This window comes from Sesamum indicum, linkage group LG7 (genome assembly GCF_026168435.1).
Source record: "Sesamum indicum cultivar Baizhima isolate 11 linkage group LG7, ASM2616843v1, whole genome shotgun sequence".
NCBI classification, from domain to species: domain Eukaryota; kingdom Viridiplantae; phylum Streptophyta; class Magnoliopsida; order Lamiales; family Pedaliaceae; genus Sesamum; species Sesamum indicum.
In genome coordinates, this window is record NC_142663.1 from 6,560,477 (window position 1) to 6,574,444 (window position 13,968).

Below are 13,968 nucleotides of genomic sequence, written 5' to 3' on the forward strand. Positions count from 1 at the left end.
TGGTAAGTGTATGAATATAACAATATCTCAAAAAATTGAATAATATATCAACTCGATTAATACATTAATATAACTAAAAATAAATTATACTAAATTCCCATAAATCGAAACAAAGTAATAAAACACGTAATAAAACTCGAATTTATAACCTCAAATTTTTTCAAATGGGCTCATCTTTAGACATCATTGGTGCAGAGTCATATAATTAATCAACATTGAATAGTGTGTGTTTCCTTATGTGGCAACTGGCAAAGCCCCTAATATAGAATAAGAAGAAACAAAGGTTTTTGGTGTAAATAACAAGTACTCATCATTGGTCAGCAGCTGCTATCTGCTGCAATAAAAATCATTCCACTCATGTAATAAATCAACCATCATCTTACAGTCTGTTCATAATTTCACATGCCAGAACTTTGATTTTTAATTGAATATGTTGGAGATATATACATATATAATTATATATATTTAAAAGAAAAAGATAACCAATTCAAAGAGTTTAAAAATTAAAAATAAATATAATAGTTTATAATTCATAATGACATTTTAATCGATCCACAAAAAAAAAAAAAATTTGATAGAATTCTAACAAGGACCGATGGGTTGAGCTAGTAATTATTGGACGACCGTTGATCAAGTGAGAATTGATAATTTTTCAAAAAATAATGAGATATTTGTAATTATATCAAATTTTCAAGGTGCCCGTTATAATTTATCCTAAATATGATTAAAAAAAGGATCAAACAATAAAAAAATTGTGTCTGCATTCAAAATGCAAATATAAAGCGCTCAAACATAAAGCGAAAATGTTGAGTATTTACTAATTTCACAAAACATTATATGCTTTAAGATGCACAGTGGGTCGGATTGGATCAGGCCAACCCAGTGTCAAAATCCAAATAAAAAGGTTGATTGGTTTGACCCAAACTAACTTGGGAACGGGTTGATCCTATGTATTGATATTTGAGACACCAACCAACCAAATCCAATAGTCGAGGACCACCTCGTCGTGGGCTGGGTTTGCTGGGTTTTTTTTTTTATTTTTAATAAAATAATACATTACATATAATTTTTATTCTATTCTTTCAAATTAACTATTCTACTAAGGTTTTTTATACTTTTAAAATTTTACACCTTTATTGTTCATTTTCAAATTCTTAGTACTTTTTTCATTAATACTCTTTTTTTTTTTTTTTCAAAATTTATTTTAAGTTCTTTATGAATTTGTTATTATCTAAATTACTATTGTAAGCTTATTAGTCATTATATTATTAAGTTCGTTGTACAAATCTTAATATTATTTTTGTAATTATAAATTTTTATGTGATTTAATTTATTATTATTTATTTGATAAAATAATTATAAATTTAAGTAATTATTCAAAAAAACACCTTAATTTTGTAACAGAAAAATTAAAAAAAGCATGCCACTATCAAAATTAAAAAAAGAACACCTTAAACATATCAATTATTAAAAACTTTATTAATTTAATTAAATACTTATTTTATCAATTAATACAATATACAATTAATAACTATTATAAATTAATTAAATGGCCATAAACTTCAGAATTTGGGCCCGAGTCTGGGCTGGCTATCTGGAGATGATCCAAGAAATTAGATTGAGCGTTCGTGGCCCAATTTTAGAAACTCGCTAAATGGACTTCACACTACGAGAGGTCGTTTCAAAAGAATTGGGATAATTACACTACGCTACATAATCTATGATTTATTTACATAAATTATTTATAATTTTTGCATATTTGTAGACTATTTCTGATAGTGAAAAATGAGGTATAGTTTGTGCGGGAAAAAAATGCAAGCAACCCCCATGTGATGCAGAATAGCAAATTACTCTCTTATGAAAAAAAAAAATTAATTTACCTCCTTATATTTTTTTTAAAATAATGCAATTTATCTTCTTAAACAGGAAGGTAAATTGCTTTATTTTAAAAAAACACAAGGAGGTATATTGCTATTCTTTTCATGGAGGGGTAATTTGTTCATTTGTAATATCACGGGGGTGGGGGGGGGGTAAATTGCTATTAACGCGTTTGTGTGATGATGTTGTTATTTTTCAAAGGTGCAAGTATAATTTTTCAAGCTGTATGGATGATTTATGTAAATGATATTGAAATTTATTATGAATATGTCTGTAACTATTCAAGAAATAGGAATAAATATAAATGCAACTATTCCTAAAAGAATATTGCATGTTTCAAGAATGGGCTTTTAGAATAAGTCGCTTCTCCAAAAGTGTGCATCAAGAGAGTGAGAAATTAATATTTTTATTTTTCTAAAATGTGCTATTATGCACTCTCAAGATCTGGAAAAAAAAAATTATATATCTTTACCTACAATAGACCATCACGAGAGAATACTTGTTAGACGATTATTAATTTCAGAATAATATTTATAATTTTTTAAATACACTAAGTCATGGTAATTAATCTCACATAACAGAAATTCAAAAGAGATAAAGATGTTTATATATATATATAAAAGTAATAATAAAAATAGTTGAACAAGACAAAGCATAAATGTCAACAATGAGACAATGAATTCGACAAAATGTAGTTCTATAGTTTGTCTCCATTATACACAATATCAAAATTTAATGATAATAATTATCTTTCCTTCAAAAATATACAAAGGGTTGGATGGAGATTTGAATTATTAATGTATTGAACGATGTAATAAATCATAAATTATTGAAATATGGGTTGCATTAAATTGAAAAATGAGGAGGAGGGTAAAGTAGTCATTCTTGTATGTGGCGGGGCATGAAATACGTCGGAAGTGAGTATCTATCTCTTGACAAAGGCAAATAAATAAAAAAAAGAAAAAAAACTATCCAGAATCCAATCCCCAAATGACTCTTTGCGGAAGCTGATTAGGGTTGCTGGTGGCAGTGGATTATTGGCTGAGTGGAGAGTATTCCCCCAATCCATTTTCTTCCACAGGAAGCTTCTGGATTTACCGTTTCAGCCACCTCGACAGCTACCTCTTGGAGAGAGCGGAAGGCGCTGAGTATTTGTGTATCCGATTCGACGAGTTTTAAACGCCAAGGCTGAAAGTGTTGCGGCATTTGGTGAAGTAATTTGTGTTGTTGGCGGATGGTTGGGCTATCTTTGAATTGCTCTCCAGTTCGTTGATAATGTGAAGGTGCGATTTTGATTCCCTTTTGTGTGTTTTGGCTGATTGATTGGTCGTACCGGCGTTTGGTAGTGAAGCTTGTGGCGGTTGTCCTTTCGTTTGTGGTTTACTTACGGTCTCTGACTTTTCTTCAGTGATTTCGCATAGCTGAAGATATGTATATAGGTCGGCGGTTGGCTTTTAGTGGGAGTGAGATTTTGTAGCGGCGATGATGTGTTAAATTATGATGGAATGTGAGTTGGACATAGTATCACGAGTTTGACTTTATAAAGTTCTTTTTTGAGTTATTCTAGCCAGATTTGCTCTGGATTGAGACCGTAGTGTTGCATTAGTATTATATAGCATGTTAGTGCTGATCTTGGGAGATATTATTTCTTCACCAAGATCTGCGCTAACCGTAGCTTGCAGGTAATGACAGGAAACATCAATTCTAGTTACCTATTGTTTTCTGTTTAGTTTTGTTTTCTTAAGAATTGGAAACTATGTATACTAAGATTAGTTATTACTAGTTGGTTTATCTGAACTGTGTCTTTCTCTTTATTTTCTTTCACTACTTTGTTTTTCATGGCCATGTTGTGTTGGAAAAGCAATTGATTTTTTATATTCTTTCATTGAATTTTCAAACAGAAAACCAGTGGTAGCTAATCCTCTTAAGGTCAAGCATACGATTAGATCTTCAGTATAATTTTTTTATGATGTAAATCTAGTTTTGCCCTGTCAAAGAATTAATCTCACTGGGCTTTCCTCTTGAATTATTTATGTCTGGTATGATGCACTTTTCAACATTATTTTGTATGTTTAAGACAGTGAAAGCAGTAAGTAATAATCTCGGATGGCTGAACTTATGCCAAAAATAGAGTTGTCAATTTCACAGGTACTTTCATGAAACAGAAAATATCTGTTTATCTAGCCACCTTGTGCAGATAGAGTAAGCTGTACTTGTATTTTACCACTCTATATTATTGATTTCATGGTGCAAATCAATGGCTGATGATATAGAATGAATATGACACCTTCAATTTACAAACTTTAGCAACTGATTTGAAATTTTCACTTTGTACTGCTATAATGTGTCACCAGTGTAAAATGCAAACTATGGGTCGATTTCCTGCTGATTTGTGTGCTCACGCACCTCTGCACTGTCTGTGCTTTAATTTGCCAGATCTCTTGGTCACTCATAAGCATATATTGGAGTGGAAGAGCATATTTATTTGCACAATGCACCTCGAGTGATGAGATCTTCTCTTACTTGTGGTACCTGTGGCTGTACCCTCTCTAACAAAAAGGTTGTTGATTTATCTCACTCAAGCCAGGGAAATGCCGTCCAATTATCTATCAAGACTTCATAGTGCAATCCGCGAAGGAGTCTGGAGATCGGTGTCTGGGAAAGGAGGTGGAATCGAAGATCAGATAGATGTTCTCATCGGCCAAGGGAAGGTGTTGCTTGGCCACTGTAGGAATATTCATTCTTTACCCTCGGGGCCGTTTACTGACTTGCAAGTATTTGTTCGCCCTGGGACTGTCGTTGCTGCTCAAGCAAATCATATAGCCAATCGAAAAAAGAAATTTTCAGTTGCTGGAGCATTTTCTCGTGCAATGTCTATACCTTCTGTATCAGGGCCATCATTTCAACTTTGTGGGTATCACATTGATCTTCTGCTATCAGAGCCAAGCCAAGGCTTGGGCATTAATTCTGATAAGTCTCTTATGGCTGTCTGTGGATCTAGATCAGCTCTTACTGACTACCCTATCAATCTGCGGACATCTAGGCCTGCTCCACTTGGTGTCGCAGCATATCATTCTTTCAGTTCTTGCTACAGAAGCTTTGATGATTGTAGAAAATTTAGCACGAGCTGGAGAAATAAAGAACAGCTTAATAACTTCTTGGTCTACAGATATTTCATGTACAATGTTGCAAAGAGAAAGGGCAATGCCAATCCATTTCTTGGATTTGGTTCAGAGTGTCTCCATATCTTATCATCTGCATGCTCCTCTGCTGGCACTGCTTGTGATGTGTCCTTTGATAACTCTGTGAGGGAGGATCAGCTTTCGAGTTCTGCACATTCACCTCAGCTGTATGTTCCTTTAATTTTTCATTTTTTTTTATTAGGATGCAACTTAATTATAAATATTTGGTATCGAACATATTTCCTAAAAGCCCATCACTGGATAAAATATTGCTTGTCCTTTAAATTGTTGATGCCCATTTATACCTCTTGGATTTGCATGATTGCTTCTTTCAGATCCATGGTAAATCTTTTGTCATCATCTCCTTCCCTGCCTCATGCACGCCAGATTGGATCTTCATACAAAATTTCTGAGTTCCTTTTCTTTTAACCTACATACACAGTCTCTACCTGAATCTTGTGGCTTCATAAAAATCACATAAAGTTGTCCACCTTTTCTTCCCTGTTGTGTTTGTAGCTGCATACACAATAGCACATCAGATATCTGCAACATTTTTTCCCACATTCATGTGTTGAATAGCTTCCAACTTGTTATTTCAAGAGTATTTCTAACAGCACATCATATTGCCTGGCATCTTGATTATGATCAGGTTGATTTGCTGATGCAACATAAATTTATGTTTTGAAAAGTTAAAACTGAGATTTGTCTGGATTGTCAAAGAACCAGAGTTCTTTTGGAATATAGATTTAATACTTGTAGCAGTTATATGGAAGTTCATGGTGATGAATTCATCTCTCCAGCTAATTCAACCTTTTATTAGTCAAGTATTTGTTTAGGAATTATCTGATCAAAAGCTTCCAATCAGTCTTCTACTTGATAATTGTTGGACTTTCTCTGGGTTATATGTATATCTGATAAATTTCTTATTCTGTCCTCAGTTTGAGATCAATTTGTATATTGCTGAGTGTTCAAGGTGGAGCATTCCTCTTGTCCTCCGCATTCCTTTGGCATCTCTGAGACTTGCTAAATCTGCTTCCTTCTATCAGGAAATTATTAGTGACGAGTTTCCAATCAGTTGAACTTTGCAATCCTTGTCAAACCCCAAATCAAAGTCAGTCATGTGGGGTTGTCCTGAATAAGAGATTTTTGGAGACTTCTTTAATTATTATAAATCATTATGGCATCTCTCCTGAATTTAACTTATGGTTGGTGGCAGGAGTATCCCAGCTGATAGACCTCTGAAACTAAATTCAGGATCCTGTTACCTGCCGCATCCTGACAAAGAAGAAACTGGCGGAGAGGATGCTCATTTTATTTGTACAGGTGAGCATGCTATTGGTGTAGCGGATGGTGTTGGTGGATGGGCTGATGTTGGTGTTGATGCTGGGAAGTATGCCCGAGAGCTCATGTCCAATTCGGTTAATGCCATTCAAGAAGAACCAAAGGGTTCTATTAACCCGACCAGAGTCCTAGAGAAAGCATATACTAGTACCAAAGCGAAGGGCTCATCGACTGCTTGTATAATTGCTCTCACAGATCAGGTAGGCTATTGTCAAGATACATTTGAATGGATAAACATGCTGATCAAGAAAATTGGATTTTTCATTAAAATTTGCTCAACCCCGAAGAAATTATGTCTCTAGACTCTACTATTTTCAGCTAAAATAGGTTTGTGTTTTCTCATACTAATAGTATTTTACACAGTTGAATTAGCTTATTACTTCCGGTTGTGCATTGTTCTATGAAACGTTCTTCCTTCTTGTGTAGGGTCTGCATGCCATTAACTTAGGGGATAGCGGGTTTATGGTTGTTAGAGATGGATGTACAGTTTTCAGATCCCCTGTTCAGCAGCATGATTTCAATTTTACTTATCAGCTGGAGGGCGGTAATGCTGGAGATTTGCCTAGTTCTGGAGAGGTTGTCTAGTTCCTTGTTCCTTTGTACTTGCTTTCTGCCAACTGTAGTGCAAGGTCTTTGGTACAGAAATGACAAGCATTTTACTTGTATCACTTTCTCCCTTTTGTCACGGGTGAAACTAAAGTGCTTCCATTATGCACATTGGCTCATCTTCTTCAAATTGTCTCTCGTGATGATTTTACTTTGCATACATTTCATCGAAACTAAAGGACTCTGTGTGTTTCAGGTGTTCACCATTCCTGTCGCTCAAGGAGATGTTATAATTGCTGGGACCGATGGGCTTTTTGACAATTTGTATAACAGTGACATTACTGCAGTTGTGGTTCATGCTGTGAGAGCTGGTTTCGCGCCTCAGGTGACAGCACAGAAGATAGCAGCACTGGCACGGCAGCGAGCTCAGGACAAGAACAGGCAGACTCCTTTCTCTACCGCAGCACAAGAAGCTGGGTTCCGTTATTATGGTGGAAAACTTGATGACATCACTGTAGTAGTTTCTTATATTGCCAGTGATCACAATGTATGGACTCTTTCTCTCTCTCTCTCTCTCTCTCTCTCTCTCTCCACACACACACACATGCTCACTCACACTGGCCACACTCACAGAGGATTTCCGCTTGATCCTGCATTCATGCAACTGTCCTGAGTGTATCTACATGTCTGCTCTGCTTCACTTGTCTTCTTAGGTCCATCTTTTCCTTTAATTTTTAATCTACCTCTAGTCAAATCTGTCAAGCTCCTTGCACTTTGTCTTCTTTTGAAGAAAAGGAAAAAATGAACGGGAAGCAAGAACAGCCTCTGTGACCTATGTGGTCTAGATTTCTTTATTGTTTGTTTGTGGCAGGGCTGGAAGCTATCTTCCATATCCAAGCCTCATGCATTTTAGTTGGAAATTATTACTCATTCTTAACATTGATTGATGTAGCGTGCAACATGTTAGAACGTGAATCGTTTCTATATAGGTTGACCTTTTGTTTTTGTTATGCTTATTGCAGGAAAACCTTTCAGCCAACAGCTCTAACTAGAGAAACGGTTTGTAATGTCATGGTTCTGTCATTTCCATCAGTCAAGTGCTTCGAATCGATGATACCGAGCTTCATGCTTGCAGTTTGCAAAGAGTAGACTCCCCAAGATTTCACATCTGTTGTATATATATGTAATTGTTTTTGGACGGTGTAGTGGTTTTGCCTACAAACGGATAGTTGCAAACGGCTGTGTATAGAAAATAGTAAAGGAAAAGGTGTGAGTTATTCCACGGTTTTGGCTACTGGCGTTCCGCAATACATAGATAGGCCATATTTTGTCGTATTGACATTATTCATTTTGCATTTGAATGCTCCATTTTCATGCCATGTAAGAGAGGGGCTTACGGATTATGTCCTGAACATATGTATATGGATTTTTGGTATGTGTTCTGATTTGGTAAAATATTAGTCGTTATGACACGTCGTTCTTGCATTTATATCATAAATAATTATTTATATTTTAATATATTATAAATAAGAATAAAATATATAAATCAATAAATAAATAAATAAATGAATAAAAATAATCTAATTCAGCGATATCATTAACACAAAAATTTGGTATAGCCTATTTACAAATTGTAGTTTGTGAGTGAATTTTCATGTTAGTACTGATATATAAATAGTATAGATATATAGACAAAGAAAGAATTTGAGTAGAAGTGGTTGAAGATGCAGAAGGATATTTTTGGTAATTTAAAAAATTGGTGTCACGGTGTAAGTAATCGTTATTTGTGAGTGAAAATGATTATATATATATATAGAGTATAGATGAAGTATGTTCCATATATGTACAAAGAGTTGTAAACTGTAATCACCTGCTAAGGCATATTCAGGTAAAAAAGAAAAACAAAAAATACCCAAAAAATCAAATGATTATACTAAAAGTTTGAATGAAAAATTATGTTTATTTTTTATTGACTTGCAAAGTTTTTGTAGGTTGAATAAATTTTTCCTAACCAACCTATTCTTATATTAAGGTGAAAATGTAATGCATGTGAGGATATATAAAATAGTCTGATTATAAACGATTTGTTTGACGTGCAATAAGTCAGTAATAAGTTAATTGTAGGTGAATACAGATCTTTAGTTGATTCTTTTATGATATCAACAAATCACGTGAATTTTAAATAATAAATGAATTTATTTGTCAAATGAAAACAAAAGTCAGATCATGTAATTTCATAAACCAAAAAAAGGTCTACTCGTAATTATAGGCAATTATCCCTTTTATTGATGATGTTGTAATGTGGTTATTGTTTTAGTCTTGCAATTAATTGTCAATAAAAGTAAGGCCTATCATCTATGTAAGGCCTATCATCTGCTGCCATAAAAGTATGGATTTGCATCTCTTTATGAAGGTCAAGGTCCACTGCCAAACTTCGACATCATGGATTCGAGTTTTACCGAATTTATAAGTATTTATCACTTTATCCTTTCACAAAAAATAAAAAAAAAGGTATGTATCGTTTTATGTGAGTTATTTTAATTTATTTATTTTTAATTAGGGAGAATTACACTCTCTTCTCCTGAAATTTGGTGTACTTATACATAAACTTCATGTGGTTTGGAAAATTATATCGAGCACCCTAGAGGTTTGCTTCTATCTAACAAATAAGTCATCAATTAGTCAAAATTCATCGAATTTGCTGATATTAACATAGAAACTGAATGAAAATTGATATTTATTATTGATTGACTTAAAACTGACTAATTGTAGGTCAAACAACATTTTTTTAAACTAAAGTACTCTTATAACGATGAAGATATACTCCTCATATGCATTAACGCATGAAGATGTATGACTGTAATTTAATCATAAGAAGATTTATTTGACTTGTTATAAGTCAGTTAAGTCAATCGGGAATATATATACATTATTTTTTAATTTTTTGTTAGTATCAGCAAATTCAGTGGATTTTCACTAACGAAAGGATTTATTTATTAGATGGAAGCAAACTTCAAGGGTGTCAGATAATTTTTCCCAAATGATAGGGGGTTTATGTATAATTAGACCAAACTTCAAGGGAGCGGAGTGTAATTATCTTTTTAATTATTTATAGAATCAATGTAATTTATTTATTGATCTTGGTCATATTGATATATATGAGTTGAATCGATGTATTACTCAAAAAAAGGTACACTATCCAAAATAATGAAATATTACCCACACTGTAAATCACTACAACTTGAAAATCATGGCAAATCAATATTATCTATCACTGTCAAACAAAACTGTTGCAGAAACTTAAATATTAACTATGATTAATCAATATTTCCCATGATTTTGCCTATGACCAAGATACCTGTCATGATTTAATTTTGGCATCACCTGCAAAAACAACAATTAGTTGTAATTAATTAATATTCACAACAATTTATTACTTTTAAGTATAATAACTAACCATAATAAAAAAGATGTATTTCTTGTAGTGACAAGTAATTTTCAAGACTGATAAACTTCCAAACATGAAAAGTTGTGTTTGAGTTGTATGTCAATGGCATCCCTAGAGGGTTCTTGAAAGATGAGATGTTATGTCTTGTAAAAAAATCACCAACTTTCTCACAATTTGAAGAAATCTGTAGGAATTATGTATGATTGAGGAAATAAAAATGTTCTTGAATTTTTTATTAGAGTATTTTAAAAAAGTATTTATAACCTTAGGATCATTTTAATCTACAACATTCATTGAGCAGATGACTACTACAAATAAGAGTGTCATTTCATTTGCAGAACTAGACAAATAACAAATAATAATAAACTAGTTGGATACGGCATATTCGTGTATGGGCATAAAAGATTTATAATAATTAAATATTATTTAATAAAAAAATTTATTTGTAAGAAAATATAATATGAAAATAATTATGACAAAAAATAAATAATTTTAAAAGAGCATACTTGAAGGAGGAGAAAAAAAAATGAAGTAAAATCAAGTAACTATTTTTCAAAACTCCATACTTTTTTTGAGTAACACATTGATTTACGCATATTTGCATTACAAGTTGATAAATAACTTGGTACTTTTTGCTAATCACATCTCAACAAAAGATTGTGGGACAATCTAGATAAAAGTCAATCATGTAATTGTACTAATACTCACCCATTATGCTAATGAGAATGATCAATCGAGGTGGATTGTTCGTCTGTATATCCATATGAGACATTGCTGGGGGTCGAAGGTTCGTTTGAGACAACACATTGAGGAGTTAAAGGAGAACCAGGAATGTTGTTTCCATGGGGTTCAAACAAAATATATATATGGGAGCCATCGCGAACTCCACATTCTTTAAGACAAACTTCCTCTTTATCCAACAATGAACATTCATCAGCACTGAGAATTAGAATAAGTCGGTGGCTAGGAAGATTTTCTTGATTTCCAATCTCTTTCTTTAAGCTGCCAACAGTAGATCCTTCATCTACTTCCACATAGAACAGAGGTCCTGTGAATATCTCTACCACCAACTTCATTCCCACAAAACGCACTCTTTTTTCTTGTATAAGTTATCTTTTCTGCAGTCGACTTATGTGCTAAATTTAAAGTCTTTTGTCTATGCATATTGGATTTGTGTTTGGATATGTATGTGAGAGAAGAATACCAAAAATTAGTATCGGGAGTTATAATTCTACAAAAGAATATGGCTTATTTAGCGGTGGTTAGTTTAGGTTCTTGAATGTGTAAACCAATGCTTTGAACTAGTCGTTGAATATATAGTTTCTTGGGAAATGAATTCAATTTAGACTCACGATATTGCTCCGATTAATTCTCCAATAACTATTACAATCCTCTTACCTGAATTTTGGCATAACTAGAAGTATTTTTTAATTGTTAAAAAAATTATAAATATCCTCCTAATTTTAACATTCATCTAGCATCGAATTCATTCTATTAGATTTTTATCTAAATTTTATTATGAACTGCCCAAAATGCCCTTTTGAATTATGAATTATATATTTTTTATTTGTTTTAAAATTATAAAATATTTTTATAAACTAATATTCTAAAAAGACTCTTTGATTCACCCACTCTCTATTTTCTTACAATTTTTCACATGTTTTCTTTTTAAAAAAGATCAATAATGGGACTATATAATTATTTTTTATTTAAGAAATTTATTTATTTTTTCAAATAACGAGTGAGTATTTTTAAATATGTCAAATTTCAGGAGATGTAACTCTAACTTACACTTAATATTGTGAATTATGGTACCATCGAACTACGAAAACCTTCTGCCACATTGCAACGAAGCAAACTCACACGAAGAGATATGTCTAAAGAGTCTTATTCAGAGCAGGACAAAATCCATCGGAATATTGCAATAATCTCCGACCATAATATTCCATATATTATCAATTTTTCTTTTCAGATTAATCAACTTTTTAACAAAACTCAAACCACGATGATGTCCGACTACTTTTAACAATTTATCATACTTATATAAAATATTTTAATTCGAAACAGTATTGCCTGATATGTATTTAATATTTCTAAAAAAAATAAAAAATTATTGATAAACGATTATCCCCCTAAGTAAACAGTGCCTTAAGAAACTATTGCTCGCATTAGACTTTCATATTACATAAGATATTGCCCACTTTATTTCAAATTTTATGAGTTTATTTTTGAAAAAACGCATCATTAGATATATAGATATTCTGAAATGCTTGTAGTTCAAATTCATCAGTTACAATCAAAATAAGAGTATAACTCATTTCAGAAACGTATTTCTCATTGTTTTTTTTATTTTTTATTTCTATTTAGTGATGATAATTAATACAACAATATGTAGATATTAGGAGGAAATTCTTTATTTATTTTGGAATGGTAGGTGTAGGGTGGGTAGAGGAATGGACAGGTTGACATGGTGGTGGACTAGGCAGTAGTATGATATTGTCAGAACTGGTCAGATGAGACGCGTCGATTGCCTAAACTTGGGAGAAATGGACGGAAGAAAATAAGATACATGATTCAAATATTTTTTTTATTTAAATTAAATTTAATTAAATAAAAATACATAATAAATATATTATATTTATTATTTAATTAATTTTTTTTTAAAAAAATTATGATGAATCACATTTTAATTATCTTTTATTTATTATATAACTTGATTAAATTCGGATCACAATTTTTTTGAGTCAAATTCAATTGGTGTCAGGCTCAGCTCATCCGACATTATCTGTTCCCATTTCGACCTCTTACAAGAATACACGTTTCTGTCTTGTTCTCTTGGATCAACAAATCTTCCCTTCCTTTGAGATTGTGATCTTCACAAACATTAATTTGATGCCACGTTTACTTTGATTTATTGCACTCAATTTTTCATTTAATTAAATTCAACTCACCGTTTATTAATATTATTATTCTTTTTGTTAGTGTGTCATAATCAACACATGTCCAGGGTTCGGTTGATCGATAAAATTCAATTCAATTGGTGAAATTAAGGTCTTATAACTTTAAGGTTGTAGGTTCGAATTCTGTTAATGTATGAGATATTATTCTATATTGATAGTAGGTTTTTATTCTATTTAATAATAGGTGTTGATTATATATAGTTATAGGGTAAATTACGATAACTTTTTCTGAGATTTGACATGATTATGAATATTTTCTTATTGTTTGAAAAATTATAAATACCCCCCGATTTTAACGGCCATCTAACATTTACCTGATCCGTTAAGTTTTCATCTATTTTTTGTGGTGAACTGACCAAATGACAATGTGGATTAAAGTTTATAATTTTTTTTTTAAAATTTTTTATTTTTTTCTATAAACTAAGTGGATTATTTTTTTAATAATTTTTAAAAGTTTTCCATCCACCCCATTTGATTTTTTAATAAGTTTTTAATTATTTTAAAAACAAGAAAAATATATTGTAAGGGCAAAATTGAAATTCATACCTATATCCGATAATTACATAATTTCATCAAACATTAGGGGGTATTTGTAATTTTTCAAATAACGAGG

At 32.1% G+C, this 13,968-nt stretch overlaps 1 protein-coding gene across 4 annotated transcripts; it reads left to right on the top strand.

The window, feature by feature from the left end:
• Window positions 1-2,809: 2,809 nt before the first annotated feature.
• Window positions 2,810-8,419, top strand: LOC105166166 (putative protein phosphatase 2C 55). 4 transcript variants are annotated; one of them, XM_011085415.3, is made up of 6 exons: window positions 2,810-3,161; window positions 4,315-5,227; window positions 6,280-6,601; window positions 6,828-6,977; window positions 7,204-7,494; window positions 7,970-8,419. In XM_011085415.3, exons 2-6 carry the CDS (start codon window positions 4,470-4,472, stop codon window positions 7,997-7,999), a joined length of 1,551 nt encoding a protein of 516 aa, XP_011083717.1. In that variant the 5' UTR covers window positions 2,810-3,161; window positions 4,315-4,469; the 3' UTR covers window positions 8,000-8,419. The 4 variants fall into 4 exon arrangements, with proteins under 4 accessions (XP_011083717.1, XP_011083714.1, XP_011083715.1 ...); XM_011085412.3 differs by having other exon boundaries at window positions 2,811-3,161; window positions 6,277-6,601; XM_011085413.3 differs by having other exon boundaries at window positions 2,811-3,161; window positions 4,462-5,227; window positions 6,277-6,601.
• The last annotated feature ends 5,549 nt before the right edge of the window (window positions 8,420-13,968 follow it).

What these genes read in the sequence shown, in the direction of transcription:
- LOC105166166 (XM_011085412.3), top strand. Translation starts at nt 4,470, where the DNA reads ATGCCGTCCAATTATCTATCAAGACTTCATAGTGCAATCCGCGAAGGA. An exon ending in TAATTGCTCTCACAGATCAG is followed by an intron (nt 6,602 to 6,827) that starts GTAGGCTATTGT and finishes CTTCTTGTGTAG; the next exon opens with GGTCTGCATGCCATTAACTT. An exon ending in ATATTGCCAGTGATCACAAT is followed by an intron (nt 7,495 to 7,969) that starts GTATGGACTCTT and finishes TGCTTATTGCAG; the next exon opens with GAAAACCTTTCAGCCAACAG.